This window comes from Vicugna pacos, chromosome 16 (assembly GCF_048564905.1).
Source record: "Vicugna pacos chromosome 16, VicPac4, whole genome shotgun sequence".
Taxonomy (NCBI): Eukaryota; Metazoa; Chordata; class Mammalia; order Artiodactyla; family Camelidae; genus Vicugna; species Vicugna pacos.
The window spans coordinates 18,265,620-18,289,970 of NC_133002.1; the positions used below are offsets into that span (position 1 = coordinate 18,265,620).

The window sequence follows — 24,351 nt, forward strand, 5'->3', positions numbered from 1 at the left end:
CTAAGAATAAAACGCGGTGAAGTAAGGCACGCCATGGATATGTTAAAGAAGTATCAGTTTAATACAAAGTGAAATCGGAAATGTCAGTTAGGAATTACAAAGTACACGATACACCTCTATAAACATTGCTTGTGATGAGCATTCCAGTGCACCGGGCATGCAGATATGACTCGGTTTCGGGTGCCCTTAGCATTCAGGCCCCTCGGCTCTACAACATTAATCAAGATGGTCATTCAACCGTGGAAGGATTTTTGTGCTCTCTACTTGTATTATAGATAATGATTTCAAATGCCCCGCGATCACAACAGCTTTATACATAAATAAAATTAAAACACAAAATATATCCCTGAGAAGCATTCCCGTAAGATGCGTGGACAAAACTGTTTACTATAGCTTTTTTCTAATGGGAAAAAAGCTGAAAACACTAATGACCACTAATAACACTAAATGACCACTAATAGAATGAGTTAATCAACTATAGGATAAGTATTTTAGGGAATGCTATGCAGCTGTTACAGAATGACGTAGGTCTGTAAGTACTAATGTGGAATGCCTGTTAAGACATAAGTGAACAGAGCAAATTGCAGGAAAATACAGAGAATGCTGACCCCTGTAAAGTAATGCTATATGTAGGTACGAATTAAATGGCTGGAAGAAACAAACCAACCCACCTATCATGGTTAACTTCTGGTGAGAGAACGTTATCTATGTTTTAATTCTTTTATGGTAAGGATTAATCATATATTGTGCTTTAAAAATCACTAAAACTTAAAAAGAGAAGAGAAAATGTTATTCTACAACTTAGGCTGGGAAAGGGGACTTGTTCAGGTTCCACTCCCAGCCACCAGAAAACTGCTAACCTTAAGTATGGCTCCAATGCTGACTACCTGCATAACCTGGGGCAGATGGCTTACCTGTTAAAATTGGGGTGACACCAGCTCAGTGTTTACATTAAAGGGTTATAGCAAGGAACAGATGAGCCAAGCTCTTAGAACCTGTCTGTCACTTATTAAGGGTTCAAGAAACAGCAGCAATTACTGATCCAGAAGTGGCATCCTACTTTAAGAACCCACGGTGTAGTGGGTAGACAGCAACATTAGCAGGCAAGTATGGTACAGTCCTCCATATCTGTGGGTTCCGCATCCAAGGATTCTATCAAATGGGGATGGAAAATGTTTGAAAAAAGTTTCCCAGGAAGTTCTCAAAAGCAAAACTTGAATTTGCCATGTTTTATTTACACAGCACTTACATTATATTTAGAACTATTTACACGGCGTTTCTGTTGTGCCAAATATTATAATTTAAAGATGACGTAAAGTATACGGGAGGATGTGTTATATGCAAGCAATGCACCGTTTTATAGAAGTGACCTGAGCATCTGTGGATTTTGGTTATCTACAAAGTGTCCTGGAACCCGCTCCTCGGATCCTGAGGGACGACTGTAATAAGAGACTGCAGAGATGAAGGAAAGTCCAGTTAATAGGAAAACACTCCATGACACTTCGTACCCTAACCCTGCCCAGGCAGTTGCAGTGGAGGGGGTCTGGAAGTGTTTTCTCTGCCGACCTAAGTGTAGAAGGGTGGGTAGAAATTGGCCAGTTTAAAAATAAGTGACATGGTGAGGTATTTGCCTCAAAAGGCATTTCCCCCTATCCATGGGACTAACATGGTCTAAAGTGTTTTTCTATTTATGGGTTTTTAATTTTTTTCAATTTTTAAAAAATGTAAAACCACCATGGCATTATGCTTCCAACAGGGTAAAGTAATATCCTAAACAAATGCGCTCTCACGTAACAAGTATGAACTCTGGACAGAAAACAAAAACAAATCCCTGAAAGCACTGTAGTGAGCCAAACAGGCAGACTTGGAAGGAAGTAGACACTTGGAAGTAGGGAAAAGGAAGTGACATGTTTTTTATGGCTTATAGTCAAGGACAGGCCAGACTAGGAGCCCAAAAGGGAGGCTGAAGCTCTGATCGAAAACACACAGTCTCTCTGCACTGAAGAAGCAGAGAACAGAGAACAGAACAGCTAAAGCCACAGGAAGTGAAGACAGAGCCAGGGGAGGGGAGCCCAGAGTCTGTGTATAAACCACATCCAGGTGTCTAGTTGAGCACTGGCCATCTGTGTGTGGGGCAAATTCCAGCAAGCCAACTGGAAAAAAAGAGTTGAATAGAGACAAGCTGCTGCCCAGGAAGTGGTTAAATTCTTTTCAAAAAATGTTTACCATTTTAAAAAATATAAGACTCAACAGTATACCCACATTGCTTGATATGGAAACAGTGTGGTTTAGCTGAAACGTGGTTTTTAGGTCTGAAGGTCACGCCTTTAATCCATTTTTAGTTACTTTTTGTACACGGCACGTAGTCCAGTTTCATTCTTTCACATGTGACTGTCCAGTTTTCCCAACACCGTTTGTTGAGGAGACTGTCCTTTCTACATTGTATGTTCTTGGCTCCTTTGTTGTAAATTAACTGACTATGTCTACCTGGGTTTACTTTTTGTTGAGTTGTAGTTTTTTTATATATTCTGAATATTAAACCCTTACTAGGAATGTTTTGCAAATAGTTTCTCACCCTCTGCAAGTTGTCTTTTCACTTTATAGTGTCCTTTGATGCAAAAGTTTCAAATTTTGCAGAAATCCAATTTATCTATTTTTTATTTTGTTGCCTGTGTTTTTGGTATCACGCTTAAGAAACCATTTCTAAATAAAGGTTTCATAAACATTTTCTCTAATGTTTTCTTCCAAGAGTTGTAACCCCTAAATTTAGGCCTTTGGTCCATTTTGGATAAATTTTTGCACGTGGAGTAAAGTAAAAGTCTAACTTCACTCTGCACATGGCCGCCCAGTCTTCACTATTTGGTGTACAGAGTGGACTTTCCCCATGGGATGGCATTGGTGCCTTATTGAAAGTCAGCTGACCACAGATGTAAGGGTCTTTCACTCCCGTGGGCCTGTGTGTCCATCCCTATTCTAGTGCCACGGTTTGATACTGTAGCTTTGTAGGAAGCTTTATTATCAGGAGGTATCAGTCCTCCAACTGTTTTTTTTTCCAAGGTTTTTTTTTTTTTTGGCACTTTGGGGCCCCTTGAGATCCCATATGAATTTTAAGCTGGTTTTTCTATTCCTGCAAGAAATCCCACTGGGATTTTTTAAATATAGCATGGGCTTTTATTTATTTTTAAGAAGCATTTTTAGTCCTGAAAAATGATAGCCCAACAAGAAGGCATACTTGTACTCATTTTTAGAAGGGCAGCAGTACTCCTGATCTGAGGGCTGTGAGACACTCTATTAAACATCTCTGGGACAGGTGACATAGGGTATTATCATCTGAGATGATTGATTAGACTTGGTCATTAGAGATACAGACAATACTGACAAAACTGCATTTAATCCCGAATGAATCTGTAGTCACTGCACACATAAGAAGTAACGGTGCTGGGTGCCCCAGTCCAGCTGATGGGGTTTCAGGTGTGGATAAGATGCCATTTTTAAAAAATTTTTATTAATTTTATTATTTTCTGAGGGGGAGGGAGGTAAACTCGGTTTACCTTGGTATTCATCTATTTTTTAGAGGAGGTACTGGAGATGGAACCCTGGACCTCATGCATGCTAAGCATACACTCTACCACTTGAGCTATACCCTCCCCCCGGCCATTTTCCATTTTTTGAAAACAGGAAACACTGAATTCAATGACAGTCCTTTAGCTGAGATGTTCTTATAGGGTGTGGGTTTGATTTGTTAGGTTGGAAGGTGGCCATATAATTTACTGTCCAAACCAGGACAATTTTAGAGTGTAAGAGAGTGCAGTTAAAAATGACCCAAGGACAAGAGGCATAAACCAGGGCTGTCCTGGGCTAATCAGGATTGATGTGCATGTTGGGAGGGGCGTGAATAGTGGGAGAGTGTGTGTTGGCTCCAGTCAAGGCCTCTGGTCCTTCTCACCACAAATGCTACCCCGTGTGGCTTTGGGTAAGTCATTCTGCTTTTTTGAACCTCAGTTACCAAAATGGAAAAGATACCGAACACTTGTTCTGCTTACACCCTGAGGTCTGTATTTTTCCCTCCTTGGGTGAGGGAGGGGACTGTGTTGACTTCCTGTTCATGTGTTTTCATATCCGTCTCCTTGTATGATTCTCTCAGCTGTTAGGTGGCGTTTAGTGCGTAAAGACACTCAGGAGTAGGCAGTTGGGATAAACGGCCAAAGGCCCTTCTCTCAGCAGGAAAGGGGCGAGACTGGAACTCCCCCAGGTCAGCCATTGGGACTTGCACAGGGATCTATAGATCGCTTTGGGTAGTACTGACAACACTGACAAACTGTCTTCTAATCCGTGAGCACAGAATGTCTTTCCGTTTATTTACATCTTCTTCTTTAACATGTTAAAGTTCTTAGTTTATTAATCTTCTCATGAAAAATCTGCACAGTCACCACAGATATAGTCACTGCAGAATCTTTACTCCTTCTTTTTGCCAGCACCAACATTGGCCTTTGCAGTCCCCCTGACTTTCTTCATCCTGTTCTTCCATTCCTTGCCCTGTTTCCTTGAGGTCTTTTTCTTCTCGTATAGGCCATGTCTTGCAAGCCTGTGTTTGGGTTCATTTTTTTCTTCGCATAATCCAAGGAATCGTAAACCATGCCAAAACCAGTTGTCTTGCCGCCACCAAAATGAGTTTTGAATCCGAATACAAAGATGACATCTGGCGTGGTCTTGTACATTTTGGCTAGTTTTTCCCGAATTTCTGTTGTAGGTACTGTTGCCTTCCCAGGGTGAAGGACATCAATGACCATTTGTTTCCGCTGAAGTAGTTGGTTGGTCATGAACTTCCTGGTCCAGATAGTTACTGTGTCATTCATGATGGCAGCTGATCTTCAAGCAGCCAGGGAGGAAAAGCTGTTTATTTACATCTTCTTTAATTTTTCAATAATGTTCTAGTTTTCAGAAGGATTTCCTTCTCCCATTTATGTTTTCTGTGTATTATATTTTTTTGTTTCTCAATTCCTCTATTACTGCCTTTTTTGTATTTAGTTGATTTATTGTCACTATCATTTTTAGTTCCCTCTTCATTCCTTTTCTGTGTATTTTTCCTTTTTAAGAGGTTGCCTTACGGATTATAATTAACATTTTAAATTTCCAACAACCTAGTGTGAATACCACCAACTTAGTTTAAGCAGCACAGAACACTCTACTCCTGTCTCCACTCCCCCCCTCTTCATGCTGTCACTGTCACAGATTACATTTTTATATACTGTGTGTCTGCTAACATAAATGTATAATTGTTTTATGCATTTTCCTTTTAGTCATATAGAAGAAAAGAGCAGTTTCAAACCAAAAGTACAGTGCTGGCTTTCCTATTCACCCAGGCGGTTACCTTTACCAGTGTCCTTTCTTTCTTCATACAGCCTTGAGTTACTGCCTGATGTACCTTCATTTCAGGACTCTTTAGTATTTCTTGTAGGCAGGTCTACTAACAGTAAGTTTCCTTAGCTTCAGTTTGTCTTGGATTGTTTTAATTTCTGCTTCATTTTTGAAGGGTAGTTTTGCCAGATACAGAATCTTCGTTGGCAGTCTTTATTCCTCAGCACTTTGAATACATTATCCCTCTGCCTTCTGGACTCCATGGTTTCTGATGGGAAATCAGCTGTTAATCTTACTGAAGATTAAATGTTTCTCCCTTGTGCACAATCTCCTTTAATAAAAAGCTTTGCTTGCCTAAGAGTCTTGTGTAAGTGACACTAATTCCTATGGTACTGCTGTCCAAGAATCTGGAAGGGGCCTGATAACACTAGGGGATTTTGGAGGAGTGTGGGGTTCTTAGTGCTTCCATGTTGGGTAGTAAAAGTCAGTGGAATGAGGGGGTATAGCTCAGTGGTGGAGCACATGCTTAGCATGCACAGGGTCCTGGGCTCCATCCCCAGTACCTCCATTAAAATAAGTAAATAAATAAACAAACCTAATTACCTACCCCCCAGCAAAAAAAAAATTAAGTGGAAGATTATTGCTGTGGGATTGGGCAGGCCAGCACATGGGCAGCAAAGGTCTCTGCCAAACACAAAGGGTGAAGATGGGGAAGGAATTTATGCAGAGACGCTGCCGCAGACAACTGCGGGCCACACGGAGGACAGCTGCCTGTGCGAGCCCCGAGGCCCAGCTGCTGAGGTCTCTTATTAGGGAGAGTAAACTTTCACTCTGTGCTGACATGACATCAGGCACTAAGGGGGTTGCGGGGGGCAACATTCACTTGTGCACAATTCTGACTGGTTGATTTTGAGGTAACAGGAAGGGCAGGGGTCATGAAAGGGAAGGGCTAGGGATTTTGGTAGGGGTTGTGACCGGTTCTGGTGGTCAGGCTTCTGGGCACTGTACAGATAATCATTATCTCAGCTAAGGCAGGTATGTATTAGGAAAGGAATGTTCTCTGTTATCTTTAAAGGGCAGCAGCCAGGTGCCTGAGGGGCCTTGGAGCAGGAATCTGCCAGATGTCTGTGGACAATTATAGTAACCCAAGAAAAATGAGACCACTAGGGCCTCAGATCCTTCTGGAATTGCAAAGCCCTAATCAGCCAAGATGTTGGCAGAGGGTAGAGACAACACAGAATAGGTAGTAAAAGGAGCTGTAAACATTGATCATGGTCTCTGACCAGTTATGTAAGGAAAACTATAGTAAATATGCATTTTTTTCTGCATGTCTTTCTGTATATTAATCACTTTCAGTATTCTTGGTTCCTATTCTACATAAGACATATTTACATATTTTCCCCAGCTATTTTACGTAAGTGGTGGTGATTAAAACCCTGAAATGTTAAAATTTCACATCATGTGATGCCTTTCCAACCAGAATTTTGTTAATAAAGTAATTCCAAATGTAATGTTTGGAATCAGTTTGAAGTTAGTAATGTCTACTACATTCAAACACTAGGAATGTGATGTCTGTAAAAACAGTTTTTCTAGATGGAACAAGAGTCAACCTCTGCCCTGACCAGGTTGGATGATCACAATTTCTTAATCAGCAGAGTTCACACTCTTCATTTACACTCTCAAACTCTTTGTTAAGTGATAAACCCAGGAGAACTGGACATCTTCCCTCATGCTTGCGGGAAGAGGATGGTGCCAATGATCCTTGTGGTTGGATTTAACAAATAAATCCTGTAAGTGTCTGTTAAGAACACAGAGACTTCAATTACAAGACTATCTCCCAGAGCAACAAACTGTCAACTAAGATAACCATGTAACAATCATGGCCTTTATGTAGGGCTTTTTTTCTTTTTGCAGAATGTGGCAACTTCTAAAGCTTCTGTGTTGAAATAACACTTGCAAGAAAAAATTCATTTTGACCACAAACACAAGTTGGTAACTGTCATAGTCACACCACTCTCAATTTTTCATCAGCCCGTAGGATCTTGTGGCCACTCTCAACTTATTGTTTTATCAAATCAGGTTATTTTAGTGTTTGTGATTGTAACAGATTGTTTAAATAATTTAGGTTATTTATGATAGATTATTTTAAACAGATTATTTTAAATAATTTTTGATGCAGAACATTCTACGCCTTATGTCTTCCATTCTTTCTGAACCTCCCTTTGTTAATTCTTCAGACTTAGTTTCTAAGGCCTGGCTCTGCATACTCAGCATCACATCAAAGAACAGACCTGCAAAGTGCCCTTTTACTGGCAGAAATGGAGCAGAGACTGAGCGTGGATTTTACAACAGTGAAATGAAAGCGAAGGATGTGGGGTTCGGGGACAAGTGAGAGGCCCCACAGAGAGCAAAAGGGGGCGCTAGTCACAAGATGCAAACCTGCGCCCTAATTATTTACACCATAAAGACAATAAATCAGAAAACAGAGAACGTTCCTCTTCCAACACGTAATTGCTTTAGCCCAACTAACAACCCTGAGTTATGACCTAACAACCCCCTCCCCCACAATTCCTCCAGTCACCAGACCCCCTACCTCCTCCTAAAAATAACCCCTTAGATAATGATCAACTAACTCCTGGAAACGTTCAACACGACCCCTTCCCTAAAGCACATAGGCCCTTCCTCATAAAAGGCTCTAGAATTCTGCCCTCGGTGCACACACAGGCACCTCTCGTCCGCGTGGCCCGCTGCTGTCTGTGGCGGCGTACCCCTACTAAGCTTTTTATTTCACTTTGTCTCCGGTCAGTTCTTTCACCACCCGCCGTACCGGCCTGCCTAGTCCCACGACAAGAAAAACTGGTTACACAATTTCTTCACACTTGCACTGCTAGAGGGAGGCAAAAATACTATTTCAGCCCAGGAAATCTGGCCCCAGAACCTGCTCCGGTAACCACAATGCTACGTTAGTAATCAAAGCAGTTTGCACCTCAACCTGAGGATGTTACGGAGCAAATAATTAGAGAGTGGCTTGATTTTGGAGCCCCTGGGAAATACTGACTCAAGAATGTGTCACGTCCTTGGCCTTTTGGGGCGTGATGTACACAAGGCTGCAACATACACACAGTAAGGTGCACCGACCTCAAGGGAACAGCCCGAAGAACCTTCATGCGTGTGCACACCCCCAGGACTGTCCCCAGGTCCCGATGCTGACGAGCCCCCTCCCCGTCCCTACGCCCCGGCCCGGGGAACTGCCGCTCTGGCCTCCGTCACCCGACGCTGGACTTCACGACACGGCGCTCCGCGTCTCCGTGGAAGGTCGCTCATCGTCAGGTCGGCCGTGCGGCCCCGCGGACACCGCCCGTGGCTGCCGCTCGCTCCTCCCCGGCGCTCTGTCGTCAGTCCCCGGTCGGCCCGCTGGTGAGCGATCTGGGTCGCCTCCGGGTTCCGGCGATTCCGAGCAGAGCGGCCAGGCGCGCCTGGCTCCTCCCTTGGTGGCTCACAGGGTGGGCTACGCCTTCACCACCCAATCGCGCGGCTTTTTTGCAAGAAGCGCGGACCGAACGCCACAGAATCGCCGGCTCTCTGGGGACCTCAGGGCCCGGCCGACGGCGGCGCGCGAGACGGGGCTCTCGGCGCGTCACGGGCCCGGGGACGCCTCGCCGGAGGGCGCCGGAAGTGGGCTCACCTGCCTGCAAAGGACGCCGGGAGGCGCCGCCACCTGCGGGGCGGGGCGGTCTGGAGGGCGGGCGGTCTCACGGCGCTGCGCCGCTAGCGGGCGACGCTCCTCCCCGCTACGGTGGCGGAGGGGCTTTGTGGGGACGCAGGCGCCAGGCGTGGCCGGCAGCGTCACAGGGCGGGGCGCTAGGAGGCAGCAGCCCACCCCCCCTTTTGTTCTTTCCGGAGACGGAGCCTGATTGGCCGGCCGGGACCGGACCGCTTGATTGACAGTCGAGGGTCCGGACCGAAGGTGCGGGGGAGACCACGGTTCCGGGGGCGGGTCGTCGATCCAAGGGTCGTGACCCAGAACCCGAGCCAGTCCTGCGGCGCTTCCCGAAGCTCCTCCGGCAGTTTCGGTCACTGGTGCCCGACCAGCTAAGAGCGCCTGCCAGGAGGTGCTGCCTCCTTGGATGGCGGGGAATTTGCATGTCTCTGCTTTCAATTTAGGGTGAAAAAGGAGAAAAATTAGTAATTCGTCGGGATCAGAAATGTGACATCTGATTCTCGGGGAGGACGGTATCCATTTCACAAGCAGCCGGAAACCTAGAGAGTGAAGAGGAAATCAGAATTTAAGTGCCTTCCAGCCAGCCTTTCCCTGTCTCTCAGTTACAGACTTGCCACCACCTGTCCGCGTTCAGCAGACCTCCACTTGACATTTGGACCCAGTAGCGCTTTACAGCCTCAAAATAACTCTAAATATCATCCAGATTCACTTTATAGATAAGTAGCCCTGTGACTTCAAACACTGGTACCTAAATTAACAAGGGGGAAGTTAAGTATTCATAAACACAAGGTACCGATGCTTTCAAGGTTCATGTCTTAAAGCTCTTCTCAATAGAAGGTTATTAATAGGGGTGGGGAGAAGAAGGGTTGAATACGCAGAGCACAAATGAGATTTAGGGCAGTAAAAATGCTTTGTATGATATTATAATGATAGACGTATGTCATTATGCTTTTGTCCAAGCTCTCAGAATGTTCAGCAACAAGAGTGAACCTGAGAGTAAAGTGTGAGCTTAGGATGATTATGATGTGTCAGTGTAGTTTTATCATTGGTAAAAAGTGTACCACTCTGGTGAGTGAGTGGATAATGGGGAAGGCTGTGCATGTGTAGGGGCAGGAGGTATGTGGGAAATCTTTGTACCTTGCTCTCAGTTTTGTTGTAAACCTAAACTTCTACTTTTAAGAAGTCACTTTAAAAAAGTCCTTGACACTTAATCTGTGCCAAAAAGCCTGAGATGGAGAAATAAGGTTCCTGTCCTCAAGAAGCTGCCAGTGGAGGGAGGGGGTGGACCAAGGGTGATTTGGATAATGAAGACAAATATATGGCTGATTTGTTCCCCAAGGTGCCACGTAACTCTATGAGACTCTCTAAAGGTTCTGGGAATGGGGAACTTTTTCAGCCTGGGGAAGGGACCACCGTTCTGATCCATAGATTATTTTTAAGTATATTGTTTAGCTTCCAAGTTCTGGGATTTTTCTACTAGCATTTTCTTAATTGATATCCAGTTTGAGTCCATGTAGTTGGTGCACACTCTATGTAATTTCAGTCCTTTGAAATTTGTTGGTTAGTTTTTATGGCTAGGATTTGGTCTATCTTGGTACGTGTTCTGTGGGTGCTTAAAAAGAATGTGCTTTCTGTCATTGTGAGATGTCCTACAAATGTCGATTCAATCCTGTTGGTTGATGGTATTGTAAAGCTCTTCTATATCTTTGCTGACTTTTTATCTGTTCTATCAGGTACCAAGAGAGGAGTCTTTAAGTCTCCAAGTGGTAATTGTGGATTTGTCTGTTTCTCCTTTCAGATCTATTAAATTTTGTCTCTGGAAAGATGCACACAGCTAAGAGCATTGTTACCCAGGTGAAGGAGAAAAGGGTACCTGGACAGCAGGAAGCGAGATTTTTCAATTCGTACACTTTGCCATCAATTCAATTTTGAACTATGAGAATTCCCCCCAGTTTTTCTGTCAACAACCTCTTTCCATGCTGCTTCTTCCACCACTTCAGGTCTTTAAAAAAAAATTTATTTGCAAGAATTACTCATATTCTGAGTAGAAGTTATTTTCAGGTATGTGTATCACAGATGCCTTCTCCACTCTGTTGCTTGCCTTTTGCTCTCTTGATGTTGTCTTTCCTTGTCTTAAATTTAACGACGCCCATTTATCAGCATTTCCCTTTACGGTTGGTTGGTACTGATGTCTTGCTAAAACCTTGTTTTCTTATCCCATAGTCACGATATTCTGCTGTTAGCTGTTATTTTCTAGAGGTATGTCTTTCACATTTAGACTTACAATCTATCTCGGATTGATTTGGGGGGTGGTAATTAAGTTTATTTATTTATTTTTAGAGGAGGTACTGGGGATTGAACCCAGGACCTCGTGCATTCCAAGCACGCACTCTACCACTTGAGCTATACCCTCCCCCCGAATTGATTTTTTTGCATGAGGTAGGGGTTAAGGTTCATCCCTTCTCACCTCCCAGTGACATTCAAATAATGTAGCACTATTTTTTGAAAAGAACCTTCCTATTGGATCACAGTGGCTCTTTCGTGGGAAGAAGAACGTGACTACACACCTGTAGTCTGTTTCCGGCCTCCCCTTTTCCATCGGTTTTTTAAATTTATCTTTGCGCCAATATCACACTGCTTCAATTGCTGGAGCTCCAACCCTGTGTCCCCTCTCTTTCCCTAGAGCGCACAGAACTCGAAACCTTTCGAATTGCCTACCAGCGCCTTGCGGGACGCAGCCCAGTGCGCATGCGCAGCCCACGGTCTGTGATTGGACGAAGCCGCACCGCTGGGCGACGGAAAAGCACGTCACTTGTGAGGCGGGAGGATGGAGTTGACTCACCATGGTCTCCGCAGCGACCAGGTAGGGCTTGCGGGAGGAACCTGGCTGGCGAGGGGCGCGGCGAGTCCCGGCTCGAGCGCACTTCGCGCGGCTGAGGGGAGGAAGCGGTGCGGAGGCCGCGGACCAGAGGGCCCCTCGCTCGGCGTTTCCTGGCTGGGGAGCCCGCGACTCCGCTCTGAGCCTCGGCTTGCGCGGCTGCAGATGGGCGTAGGCTGGCGGCGACCGCGGTGTCCCCGATTCTGCGCGTGCGCCGCAGCCCCGCCCCCGCGCAGGTGGCACGTGGCAGGTGGCACGTGGCAGGTGGCAGGTGGCGTGCCCGAGGCGGACGGCACCTGGCCTGGTGTGGGGCAGGACGGCAGGTGCCCGTGTTGCGAGGCAGAGCCGGGGGCCGGCTGCTGCGCCCCCGCGGGATGGCTGCTGTGGAGCTCTGGCTCCGCCGCTTCCCAGGCTGTGTGGCCAGTGTCCTCAGCTGTAAGCTGGGAACCCTCACGTGGTTCTCGTGAAGCGTAGTGAGGTCGGCGTGGACCGTACTCCGCTAGCGTGTGGCGCGGGTTAGGTACTCAACAAATCGTGCCCGTAGAACTCTTTCCAATTCCTTTTGCTATAGTGATTTGAGATTTGACAGGTTTCTTTTGTTTTGTGCGTATTGTTTATTTTTTTGACAAGTTACTTTTGAAGTAACTTTTTTTTTTTTTTAACGTTGGTACCGGGGATTGAACCGAGGACCTCGTGCAGTCTAAGCACGGGCTCAACCACTGAGCTACACCCACCCACCTGAAGTAACTTTTGGACTTCTTCTTCACACGTATTTAGCGAACTTCTCTTAATGGAGTTACCAGAAAGTGCTTTTCACGTCTTCCACCCTGTGTGTGGGGAAAGCAAAGAGAAAGTCGTTTTCTAGAAAAGCGGCAGATACAAAGAGGGAGCCTCAGCTTGGTGATGCAGAGAGAATTAGCAAAACTGATCTTAATTCTTCTGAAGGATAGGGAAGGAACTAAGTTTCTTGGGCACCCACCAGAGTGAGTGTTGTAGATACCTCTCACTCCTCACCACAGTGTAAATCCTACTCCTCCTCATATAGGGGCTGCTTTGGAAGGTCCTTGCTGAAGCATGTATATTTAAAACTAGTCTGGGTTGTTGCCATAACACAGCTTATCAACCGTATAGAGGTAATGATGCTTTTTATTTCTCTTGAGGCTTAGGATGGGAGGGAGTGGAGAGGGAAGGGAGGGTTAGGATCAGGACTGGGCCTTGGTGAGGGGTGACCGGTAAGACTGAGTCCTCCTCCTTGCTGGGATTTCCTGGATGGCGTTTTGCTATCCCTGAAAGCAACGTGCTGAGATTTCCAGATTAACATTAACTGAAGTTTATGTCCTAAGAGGGCTTGCTTTAAAGGAAGGTATCATAAATGCAGGTACATAAATTGCATTTTGCTGAATTAATCTTTTCTTTTGGGAAACTTTGTTAAATTATTTTTCTTTGCAACACTTGGAGATTCTTTGTGATTGTCCATTTTATTCCAATACGTTGGCTAGTGGGGTGGTTGAGTTCTTTTATTGCTGTATACAGACTCTGAAAAAAACATGTATACCGTTGGAAAAGGTCTTTATATTGTGATTTTTTTCTGGATCATAGATAGAATAGGGATCTGGTAGAGACCCCAAAACAAGATTGTCGTGTAGTAATGTGAGGCATATTCTGTGCTATTCAGCCAAGAGGCAAGTACTGTTTTAGTTTCATGTTTACAGATGAAGGAATGGAAGCTTGGAGAAGCAAATGATGTATCCAAAGTTGGAAGATCTAAGTAAGGACACATGCAAACTTAAAGGGGTGTGTTGGGGATTGTAGAACACAGCAGGGAGGGGGAGGGAGGTGGCCCTGAGATGCTGGAGGACACCAGAGCAAGGGGCATTTCCTCATTAAGGCATGGAGTTTCCTACTAGGAGGAAGGGGCCGTTGTCTTAAAGGCGAGAGCCTGAGGTCCTCTGGGCTTTGAAACCCAAGTTGGAACCCTGCTTCCCTGAGGAAGGGATTCCTGGCGCACTTGCTTTGAAAGGAGCCACACTGTGCACGAGCAGACGAGCCATGGAGATGCAGGGTCGCTTCACATCCAGACAGAGTCTTGGCTTTAGAAACAGGCCTATTTCAGAGTTCTTTTTGATGATATATTCCCCTAGTATACTTAAAATATTTGTTCTATTCAGCTTTGCAACTCAGTGTTTGCATTAATGAGGCTGTGCCTGTGCCCTCACCGGCAGCAGGGGTGTGCTGTCCCCACCACACACTTGCCGCCTGTCTCCGTCCTGTCAGAGGATAAGGGTGGTTAGTGTGCACTGAGTGTCTTAAGACTGTGCAAAGAATTCTGTCAGATCGTTCAATGCCCACAATAACCCTGTAAAGTAGGAACAATTATCTTCACTTACAGAGGAAGACCTGGGCTCAGAGACGGTAAGGAATTTCTCCATAGTGCAGAGCTTGTAAGGGCAGAGCCAATTCCCTGTCACTCCAAAAGCTGGTGCTTCTCTGTGTGTGTCCTTCACCCCTTTACGTAACAGCTGCTTCCTTAGGGCCTGCGGTGTTCCGGCAGTGTGCTAGGCGCGGGTACACTGACGGCGGAACAGGCACAGCGCCTGCCCTCACGCTGCTTGCGAGTCCCACGAGGGAGATGGACAGAGCAGAGGCTGTGTGGGCGGCCGTGCGTTCCTGCGGACGGCAGAGGGCGCTGTGGGGAGGTGCCCGGCCAGCAGCGGGGGCAGTGCCTGTGCTGGGAAGGCCTTCCTGGGAGTAGTTCTTAGCTGAGACCTTAGGGACTGAGCTGGAGTTACACTGGGCCAGGAGAGGGGACAGACGCGCTGCCCGGCTATAGGAGGGGCTCGTGCCTCGTGGTGCTGGGAGGCCTGTGGGCCAGCAGAGAAGTCAGACACGGACAGGGTGGGCCTTACCCAAGAGCAGTACTGAACCTCAGTCTTGCATTACTTGCTCCTGGGAACGCAGACCAGCTCCACAGGCTGCATCTGTGTTCCAGCTCTGACTGTGCTCCGGCCTCCTGCAGAAGTGGTCAGGCCTCCAGTTGCCCAGATGGGGCAGGTGTGCCGAGTGGCAGAGACCTCAGTTGGACCCTTGTCGCTGTTGGTAGCTTGCATGGCAAGGAGTAGACAGGAGTGCCAGAGCTGTGTTTCGTCATCGTTGTCTCTGGTTTGCAAAGTGATTTAACATCTTTTACCCAACTATAGCCTGAACCTCCCTCTTCCTTCTTACCCCAGAGAGAGTCTGTCACCCAGCCCCACTGATCCCACCTCTCAAATAGCCTGGGATCCACAGGTGTCGCCTGCACTGGGGGAGGAGCCGGAGCCAGATCTTAGAACACATGCCTGCTGGTTCCACTCTCCTGACTGAGACTCTTCAGTGCCGCCCATTCTGCCCTGCCCCCCACCCATCTCCGGATAAGCCCCAAATACTGGCACGAGCTGGGAGGCCTGCGTGGCCTGACCCTTGCCTGCCTCCACCCCAGCCAGTCTCCCTGACTCTCCCCCTCCTTCACTGTCCTCCGGCCCCACCTGGGAGGACAGAGTCCACATGTGCCCGCTCACGACACCTCCCTAGCACACAGCAGGTGGTAAATAAATACATGCTGAAGAGCAACGTGGTTAAAACAATGGCAGCTTCTTCATGGGAGGAGATAAAACATTAGCTGGGTTGATAGCTGTCCTGTACATGCTTGCACCAGGGCAGCTCTCTCTCTGGCCTGTGTGTCTGAGATGGGAGGCCCCAGGGGAAGGACATGAGGTCAGTGTGGAGTAAGATGTCTTTGAAATAATGCCCATGAGGTGTCGCCACGGTGGTAATGTAGGAGAGTCAGGCATTTGGATGACAGGCCTGGGCCAAGTCTCTAGAGGGGAACACTTTCCTCATTGAGGGCGCCATCAGGGTGGCCCAGTGAGAGTAGAATTTCTCCACATTTATGTCGGGGAAAGGTTAAAAATAACTTTTCCTGCCAGCTTAGAAAATGGTGTCCACACATGAGGAAAGAAAGGAAAGAATTTTGTTACTGAGTAATCACTAACTGGAACTGAGCTGCACCACGGGTGACCTGTTAGTGAGTCTACAGAAATGGGAGAAGTCCCACCATTGACAGTCCGTTACCCACATGACCTCAAGGTTAATTGTAACCTGTCCTCTTGCACAAAGGCCAGACAGCACCGTTGCTGAACGAGCTTTCACCCTAAGCTCCCCTGGTCAGTGGGAAGGCCATCTGTGCTGTTAAATGCCTTTCTCCGAAGGAAAAATGAGAGATCCTTAATTTCTGTGAGCAGGTAGTCAAGGTGCCTAGGCTAAACTCCACGGTGACGGGAGATGGGCTGTTGTGTTTCTGATGTTACCTGTGAGGGAGAGGGCTCCAGGCCCTTCGGGGTGGGGAGCGTTCTCAGGTTTTACTTGTGGCTAGAGCTAGCTTATTTAGCCTTTAAAAAGACTTGTATTTGTATCAAAGGGACAGAGGAAGGATTTACAAACATTAGGTTTTTCAAAGAAATGCTCTAAGAAAAAGGAGGGAGAAAAGTCTCTTTCCCCTTTGGCACCAGGGAAAAGTCAGTTTTCAAAACCTACTTGAACAGTGCAGTAGAATGTTGGACCGGAGCACGCACAGTCTAGGGGTTATTCTGGAGCTGGTTTGTAAGTGCAGTTCCTGCAGTTGTGCGTGGTCTGGATGCCTGCGAGTGGTCAGATCTAGCCCGTAACTTCCTGTACATTGGTCTGAAGGAAAATGTGGATCCAGTTTCTGCTGGTAGGTAACCCTTCCAGGACTTGTCCTCTGTAGAATCCATAATGTCATTTCTCACTCCTACCCATTGTTAAAAACAGAATTCAACTGAGTACATCTTAAAGATCTTACTGGCTTTCTCCAGCGATTCATGGATGGGGCAGCGTCCCATCCAGCAGAGAGAGAGGAGCTCTGAGGAGCTGCACAAGGTGAAAGACTTCCCTGGGCAGGAGGGGGCGGGGACAGGAACTGAGGGCAAAACACAGGTTGGCCAAGCTGAGTCACCTTCCTTTAGTGGGTGCAGGGGTCTGTCGGCAGGTGACCTCCCTAGAGCTCAGCAGGGAATTCCTAATTCACTGGTTAAGATTCCATTTCTGGGAGAGGCTGTTACTGTAATCAAGTGAATTTTGGTGCCTTGAGGCTTAGCATAAGTGACTCCATTTGGGATGTATTGTCTTGTTTTTCACACCAGTTACTCACATACGAGGCCTTTCTTTGGTAGGCAATGCTATGATTTTAACACAGAAATGAACTCTCCACTAATCTATTCTGGAAGGTTGTGAATACAGGGGTGGAAGCTGAGATTGAAAGGATGTAGATTTCACTTGGAAGCTTCTTGCCACTCACCAGGGGACAGAATTCAACAAACTCTTAGAGTCTACCTGAGCTGTTCCTCCATCATCTTAAGTTCATGGTAACCTGAGACTTGGCCACTGAACTGCTTCCTGGAGGGAGAGGTCTGTTGATGGCAGCTGAAGTGATTGAACATTGCTTACCAGTAGTTTGAAATTGTTTGCTGTAATTAGCTCTTATTTTATTAAGTAAACTCATGTTTGTACTAGGAACACTAAATTAAAGAGAGATGTCAATTTTTCCAGGTTTATGTAAGTTATTAAATTGGGAACTCTGTTAGAGAACTCTTAGTGCTTAAGAATTCTGAGTGTGGTGTATAATCCAGGTTGGCTTAAATTATTAGCTAACCTGAATCAAAGAAGTTGTATTGAGCAGTTAGCTTCTTTACATTCAGTTCTTAAAAGCCTTTGTATTCTGTTTGGATGGTTGGAACTGAGTTTAGGGATCTGTTCATCTCCTAGACAGTATTAGAAGCCTTCCTGGGGGGAGGGTGTAGCTCAGTGGTAGAGCGTGTGCTTAGCACGCTTGAGGTCCTGGGTTCAATCCCCTGTACCTCCATTAAAAAAAATAAACAAACCTCATTACCTCCTTCCTCAAAAAAAAAGAATCCTTCCTGTTTAAGGTTCCAGTTGAAGGATTAATTTTTTTTCTTATATGATCTTCTGTTTGATGCACTCAAGAGTTAGTGTAGATTTAGAGTCTGATACTTGGTTCAGCTCTCTGTCTGCTGTCTGCCAGCTGTGTGACTTCAAGTGCTCTTTTCACTGAGCAGCTGGAAACGTGTCTACCTGGTAGCATTGCTGTGAGGATGAAATGAGATATGTCTTTAGCCCAGTGCATTGCAACACTGAAAAGTTAGTAGTAATATTTTTCTTTGCACAATAGCCACGTATGGTAACAGGCTAAAAATTACTTTTTTAATATATGATTTGGATGTCTGTGTAATATTAATGTTTCAGTCAATTAAAGTTGTCATATATCAGAAACAGTCACAGAGCAGTCAAAAGTTTAATTATATTAGAAATAAAAATGTACTTCTGTTTGAGGGAGCGGTGTATAGAGTGCTTTCTACCACCTTTCCATAGGGCGAGGGTTGGTGACTTTAGGTCTCACAGCATTCCGTGACACGTAAAACCGCAGCAAGAGCAGCCCCAGTATTCCTGTCTGTCGCCAAGGCTTTACAGAGGGTGAGCTGGGCTCACAAGTTCTTCCATTCTTGCGCACGTACCTCCAAGGGCTCCACCTAGTAATTTGCACTGAGACTTGTGGTTTCTGTCGCCAGTGACTCTCTGTGTTAGCACTCGGGCCCCGCAGTTCCAGTTCCTGAAACCTGGATGTGGGGCCGTGGGGAGCCGAGCACTAGGGGTCCAGCTGCCCGGCCCTCACCCACGGCCTTCCCCAAGCTCCCACTGTGTGCCCGGCAGGACGCAGAGAGGCAAGTCAGGAGGGAGAGTGCTTGTGTGGGTGGGCCAGGTGCAGCCGGTGTTCTAGGGCCGTGGCGGGAGCAGCTCCGAGCTTTCTCTGGGCTCTGACTCCCACCTTCAGGCTGAGAGACGTGAAGCAGTGGTGGGGTAGGTCCCCCGATAGACCCCTCCGTCACCTGACAGTTACCCCCTTATCTCCTATCTCGTGACTGTCTTGAGACGCAGGTAGAATGGAGATTATTTCCCCGTTTATAGGTCAGGAAACTGGGGTCCAAAGTGGATGAGTTCCAGCATCAGACAGCAAGTAAATGGTGGCAACGTTTTGACTCCAAACCAGTTGCTCCCCCATGAAGGAACTAGAGACGCTGCATTTCACTCTCAGTGCTGGCCTGCCTCAGTTTACAGCATCTGGATTTAGGAAGCCCAGGCTTACTAATCACTCAGGTTGAAGAGGTGAATATTTGCCCTGCAGAAGGACTTTCCAGCAAAGGTAGGTTCTCTAACCTAGGGCGTACAGATGGCCTTTGGGACACTGTGGATCTCCTGAAGTCATTTCTGCACCTTGCTTGTGTTAGCTTGCATTTTAGCAGAGACAGCAGTGATCAGGCCTTCCAGGGAGTCTACACTGGAAAAAGAGAATGCCACTCCCCCCACAGGTTTTTTAAAAATTCAGTAAGTAAATTCTTAAATTATGATAGTAATTATTTTTTTCAGGCAATGTTTCTCAAATAGTAATTCTCCAAAAAGTTTGTTTGAAAACTGTTTTGAAATGTAACTTAAAAAAGAATGTATGACTTTATAGGAAAATGTCTGTTATGTTCCCCAGTATGTTGCATGTGGTAGAGTAGTGTATTGTTTAGAGGTATCTCAAGTAATGAAATGGAGAATGAAAAAGAGGTTGATTCATTGTCCATTGGCGGATAAGGAGAGAGAAGGAAATTTAAACTACAGTTGATCCTTGAACATGTGCTTTTGAACTACAAAATCCGTAGGTTTAATACAGGCAAGTTATTAAACAAAACACACCAGCAATTGTACCATCTCCAGAGGGGAAAATCAGAACCTGGAGTTCCTACAGTGTAGTGTCCAAAATGGCTAATTTTCAAAAAAATTTTACAAAAAAACAAGAAAGTATGACTTGTACCGGGGGAAAAGCAGTCAGTGGAAGCTGTGTCTGAGTTGGCCCAGATATTGGGCTTAGCAGAGACTTCGAAACAGCTCTCATAAATATGTTGAAAGAACTAAAAGACGCCACATTTGAAAGAATTAAAGGAAAATCCACAAGTAGATGATCCGACTACAGAAGTAGAGCGTGTAACAGAGGACCGAGTGGGAGCTCTGGATTTGAGAGTACAGTCATGAAGTGAAAGATCCTTTAGCGGGACCCGGGTGCAGATTTGAGACGACAGTCAGTGCGCCTGAAGAGGGTGAACAGAAGTGGCCCAGTGTGCAGCACAGACGAGGGTGAAGACAGGTGAACAGAGCCTCAGGAATTGTGGGGCAGCATCAAGGGTCCCAGAAGAAGAGGAGACAGAATGGGGCAGAAAAGAATATTTGAAGAAATAATGTCCAAAAATCTCCAAATTTGATGAGAAACACTGTATTGCATTGTATTCCTGTTGCTGCTATAACGAGTTACTACAAACGCAATAGCGTAAGCCCCTACACATTATTATTGGACAGTGCTGGAGGTCAGAAGTCCTGGAATCAATCACAGACTATCACTTTGCTGTATACCTGAGACTGACACAACACTGTAAGTCAACTATGCTTCAACTAAAAAAAAGTGGGTTAACAAACAAAAACCAACAGTTTGTTGTCTCAGGAAACCTACCTGGAATATAAAGACGCCGATAGATTGAAAGTATAGGGATGGAGAGAGAGATGCCAGGCCAGCACTGATCAGAAGAGAGCAGGACCAGCTGTGTTCATTTCAGACAGAGCCGACTGCTGAGTAGGGAAGGGGACCGAGAAGAGAGAGGGACACGGCATGGTGTAAAGGGGCCGGGGCTCCAGGACAGCGGTCCTCAGTGTGTGTGCTCTTACCAACAGAGTGTCACAGACGTGAGGCAAAAACTGACAACTGTAAAGGGAAGTGGGTGGAACACCACCCTATCAGAAACAGACAGACCCAGCAGGCAGAAAACCAGTAAGGCCATGCTTGGACTCAGTGGTCCGTCAGTCTACTGGATGCGGTTGGCGTCTGTAGGCTCCTTCCTCCAACAGCAGTGGATTGCAAGTCTTCAAGTTCACATGGAACATTCTCCAAGACAGACCACATTTTGGGCCATAAAACACACCTTAACAAATGTAAAAGAAAAGAAATCATATAATGTCTGCTCACAGACAACTGGGGGATTAAAGGAGAAACCAGCACAGAAAGATGGCTGGACGATCCCCAAATGCTTGGAGATTAGACAACATGTGTCCAGATAACACACGTGTCAAGGAAGAAATTGCAAGAGAAATTTTAAACTATTTCGACCTAAATGGAAGTGAAAATACAGCTTATCAAAACGTGGGATGTAGTGAAAGTGGTGCTTAGAAGGAAATTTATAGCATTGAATTCATGTATTAGACAAGGAGGAAGATCTAAAATCAATCATTTACACTTCCACTTTAGGAAACTAGAAAAAGGAGAGCAAGTTAAGTCCAAAGCAGAAGAAGAATAATAAAAATTAGAGTAGAAATCAGTGAAATTGAAAAGAGGAAATCAATAAAATCAGCAAAACCAAAAGCCGGTCCTTTGAAGAGATCAATAAAATTGATAGACTGGCTAACTAAGAAAAAAAAGACAAACTGTTAGTATCAAAAGTGAACAGATATCCTATGGACATGGAAAGGATAATGAAAGAATATTGTGAGCAACTGTATGCCCACAAACTTGATACCCTAGATGAAAACGCTGGACAGAATCTGCCGGAACTCAAGAAGAAACAGACAATCTGGACTGGCCTGAAGCTGTGAAGGAAGTGGAGTGAATGATGAATCGTGCTCCAGACCAGAAAGCCCCGGGCCGGTGGGCTCCCTGGTGAATTCTACAGAGCTTTAGAGGAGAGATCATGCCAGTTCTCTGCAGACTTGTCCAGGGGATAGAAATAGAGGGAACTGCCCCCCCCCCGCCCCCAGCCCACTCTGTTTACCCTGATAGCAAGTGAAAGGAAACGGCAGGCGAGTATCTCTCAAGAACATATATGCAAAAATTCTCAACAAAACACCAGCAAATCAAATCAAACAGTGTGTATAAAGAATCACGCCATGACCAAGCAGGATTTATCCCAGCGTGAAAGGCTGGTTGACCACTCCACCCAGTTAGTGTAATCCATCACATTCACAGGCTAAAGAAGAAAAACCATGTGATTTATCAATGGGTGAAGAAAAGCGTGAGACTGAATTCCATACCCATTTATGACAAAACTCTCAGCAAACCAGGAACAGAAGGGAACTTCCTCAACTTGACAGCATCTGCCAACAACCCGCAGCTCGTCTCAGCCCGCTTGACGGTAGGAACTCGAAGCTCCCTGCTGAGGTTGGGACGAGGCGAGCTTGCCCCCTCACTTCACTGCTTCTCTGCGTGGCACTGTGTGTGGGGTGTGGGGGAGAACCCCGCCTGCACTGCCGAGGTCCGGGGGGGCCAGATGTTGTTGGGGCGCACGGTGAAAGGGGCCTTTCTGGGTGGAGGATTTTGCTGATGACAAGCAGGAGGCCCACAGGGTTTCAGAACGTGGGGCTGGCTGGGAGATGGGGTCAGAAAAGGTGGTGCCACAGTAGTGTGAGGTTTGGGAGCCTGGGGAGGTCTGGGAGACCTGCCCTTCCTGTGGTGACTGACTAAACAGGGATTGGGGGGCGTGATGAGACTGGCCCGGTGGTTTCCAGGAAGATGGGGCAGTGAGGCTGGGTGATGGGGTGGGGTGTGGAGCTGTCCTGGGGGCTTCTACTGGACTCCTGTTGACAGAAGCTGGAGGAGAGGTGGTCCCTGGCCCCGGGGGTGGAGGGTGGCACATCTCTCCTGGTGACAGCTGCAGAGAGCTTCAGTGGCTTCAAACTTAGTACCCATTGAAGTCATCAGAGGAGGATAGGAGTCGTCCAGATTCCCAGGTGTCATCCTTTCTGGTGTTGCAGATTTCAGAGGTCCGCAGGTGAGGCCCTGGAGTCCATTTTAACGGGTGCTTCTACAGGCTCGTTCACAAAATATGCAGGAGGTGAGGCCTGGAATGGTCTGGTGACTTACTCTGCAGTCGCCTGGTCGCCATGCCACCAGGGGTCCAGATCAAGACCCCCGCCCCCGACCTTGCCGCCCCATGTGGACGCCACTGCAACGTGACATTGGCCTCTCTGTTCCTCTTGGTGTGGTATTTATTAGCTAGTTTGCTTTTGTAAGGTTGACGTTTAAAGTGTAGCTAATTATTTGCTCTTCTGGCCTCATTTTAGCAAAGTTGAGCACGAAGGAGAAACGATAGAAACACTCACAGGCACGCGGAGCAGACAACTACAGCCGACCCGTAGACTCACCCAGCGCCTGCCGCAGTGGGCTCGCTGTCCCGCTGGGAGGACGGACACTTAGATCCTCCCTTTCCTGACTCAGATTTGACTTTTAAATTCGTTTGCTCTCACCTATTCTGTGGCCAGGCTTATTAACGCTTACATGACCAGGCGAATCTTTGTAATCAGTGTCTGTTGACTTCCTGGTTTAAATGCCATGTGAAAAAAGAGCCTTTATGCTGTTGCACATGCTGAACAATAAACGTGGTGACTGCTTAAAAGACGCTTTGGATTTAAGGTCTTTTTTTGTTTAAATATAGGCCCTGGAGTTGGCCAAGTCTTATTTTCTAAGCCTGAAGAGGCTCTGAAAGAGAAACGAGAGGGGAAAACACATATGGGGAAAACCTAAGTCTGCCAGCGGCGTTTGGCCTGGTGGCTTCTGTGGCCTGGCCTGAGGAGACACGGCCGTGTCCCGAGGGAGATGCTGGGGGGGCGCCAGGAAAACACGGTGGCAGGGCACTTGCTAGGCTATTTTTGGATGGAAGCTTAGACGCTGGCTCTGGAGAAGGCGCTCAGGCTGCCATGCCGCCTTCTCCTCTCGTCCTTCCAGGACGTGTTTTTGGCGTGAAAGTGCGTGCACTGCAAGTCTGACGTAGAGGCAGTATAAAAACTGCTCCAGAGGAAAGGCCGTTTCCTAGTTAAATTTCACAGTGGTATTTTCTGGCTCCAAAAATACCTTGGAACTCAGGGTGAACCATCACCCTAAGTAAATTGATTGAGAGACACAGCAGGAGACAGAGGCAAAAAACTTCTCCAAGTCAGTGAGGAAACTAATTTGTTACAGTTTAAAACAATTTGATTTCAACCATGAGTCTGCTTGAAATTAGACAGTATTTAATGTTTAACCCTTTATGAGTGACATAAAATGTTTTTTATTCTGGTGAAATATACGTGACATAAAACTTCCTTTTGAACCGTTTTTAGGTGTATAGTTCAGAGGTGTTAAATGCATTCAGAATGTGTGCCACCATCACCACCACCCATCTCCAGAACTCTTCATCTTGTGAAGCTGAAACTGAATTCATTCAAAAGTAATGAATTCCCTTTCCCTCCCTTGTGCCCAGCCCCTGGC

General features: G+C 46.4%; 1 protein-coding gene, 2 long non-coding RNA genes, 1 other non-coding gene and 1 pseudogene across 7 annotated transcripts in view; 3 read left to right on the forward strand and 2 right to left on the reverse strand.

Annotated features, from left to right (window-relative positions):
• Positions 1 to 38: 38 nt before the first annotated feature.
• On the reverse strand, positions 39 to 8,787 carry LOC140686049 (small ribosomal subunit protein eS24 pseudogene; annotated as a pseudogene).
• Positions 6,349 to 7,848, forward strand: LOC140686051 (uncharacterized). Its single transcript, XR_012059488.1, has 2 exons — positions 6,349 to 6,393; positions 7,596 to 7,848. It is a non-coding gene; the product is annotated as an uncharacterized lncRNA (long non-coding RNA).
• A 438-nt stretch (positions 8,788 to 9,225) lies between the features above and the next one.
• DHRS7B (dehydrogenase/reductase 7B) overlaps positions 9,226 to 24,351 on the forward strand; it is a 34,950-nt gene continuing 19,824 nt past the window's right edge. For 2 of the 4 annotated variants that reach the window (XM_072938586.1, XM_072938587.1), the window contains exons 1-4: positions 9,675 to 9,868; positions 10,878 to 11,140; positions 11,303 to 11,338; positions 11,763 to 11,942. In XM_072938586.1, the coding sequence (XP_072794687.1) occupies positions 11,923 to 11,942 (20 nt within the window). In that variant the 5' untranslated portion in view covers positions 9,675 to 9,868; positions 10,878 to 11,140; positions 11,303 to 11,338; positions 11,763 to 11,922. Of the gene's footprint in view, positions 9,326 to 9,522; positions 9,869 to 10,877; positions 11,141 to 11,302; positions 11,339 to 11,762; positions 11,943 to 24,351 lie in introns of those variants that run through there. The other 2 variants (XM_072938584.1, XM_072938585.1) reach the window with 2 other exon arrangements.
• TRNAS-GGA (transfer RNA serine (anticodon GGA)) lies at positions 11,420 to 11,493 on the reverse strand. Its single transcript has one exon. It is a non-coding gene; the product is annotated as a tRNA-Ser (tRNA).
• Positions 18,525 to 23,503, forward strand: LOC140686050 (uncharacterized). Its single transcript, XR_012059487.1, has 3 exons — positions 18,525 to 18,748; positions 22,075 to 22,240; positions 23,169 to 23,503. It is a non-coding gene; the product is annotated as an uncharacterized lncRNA (long non-coding RNA).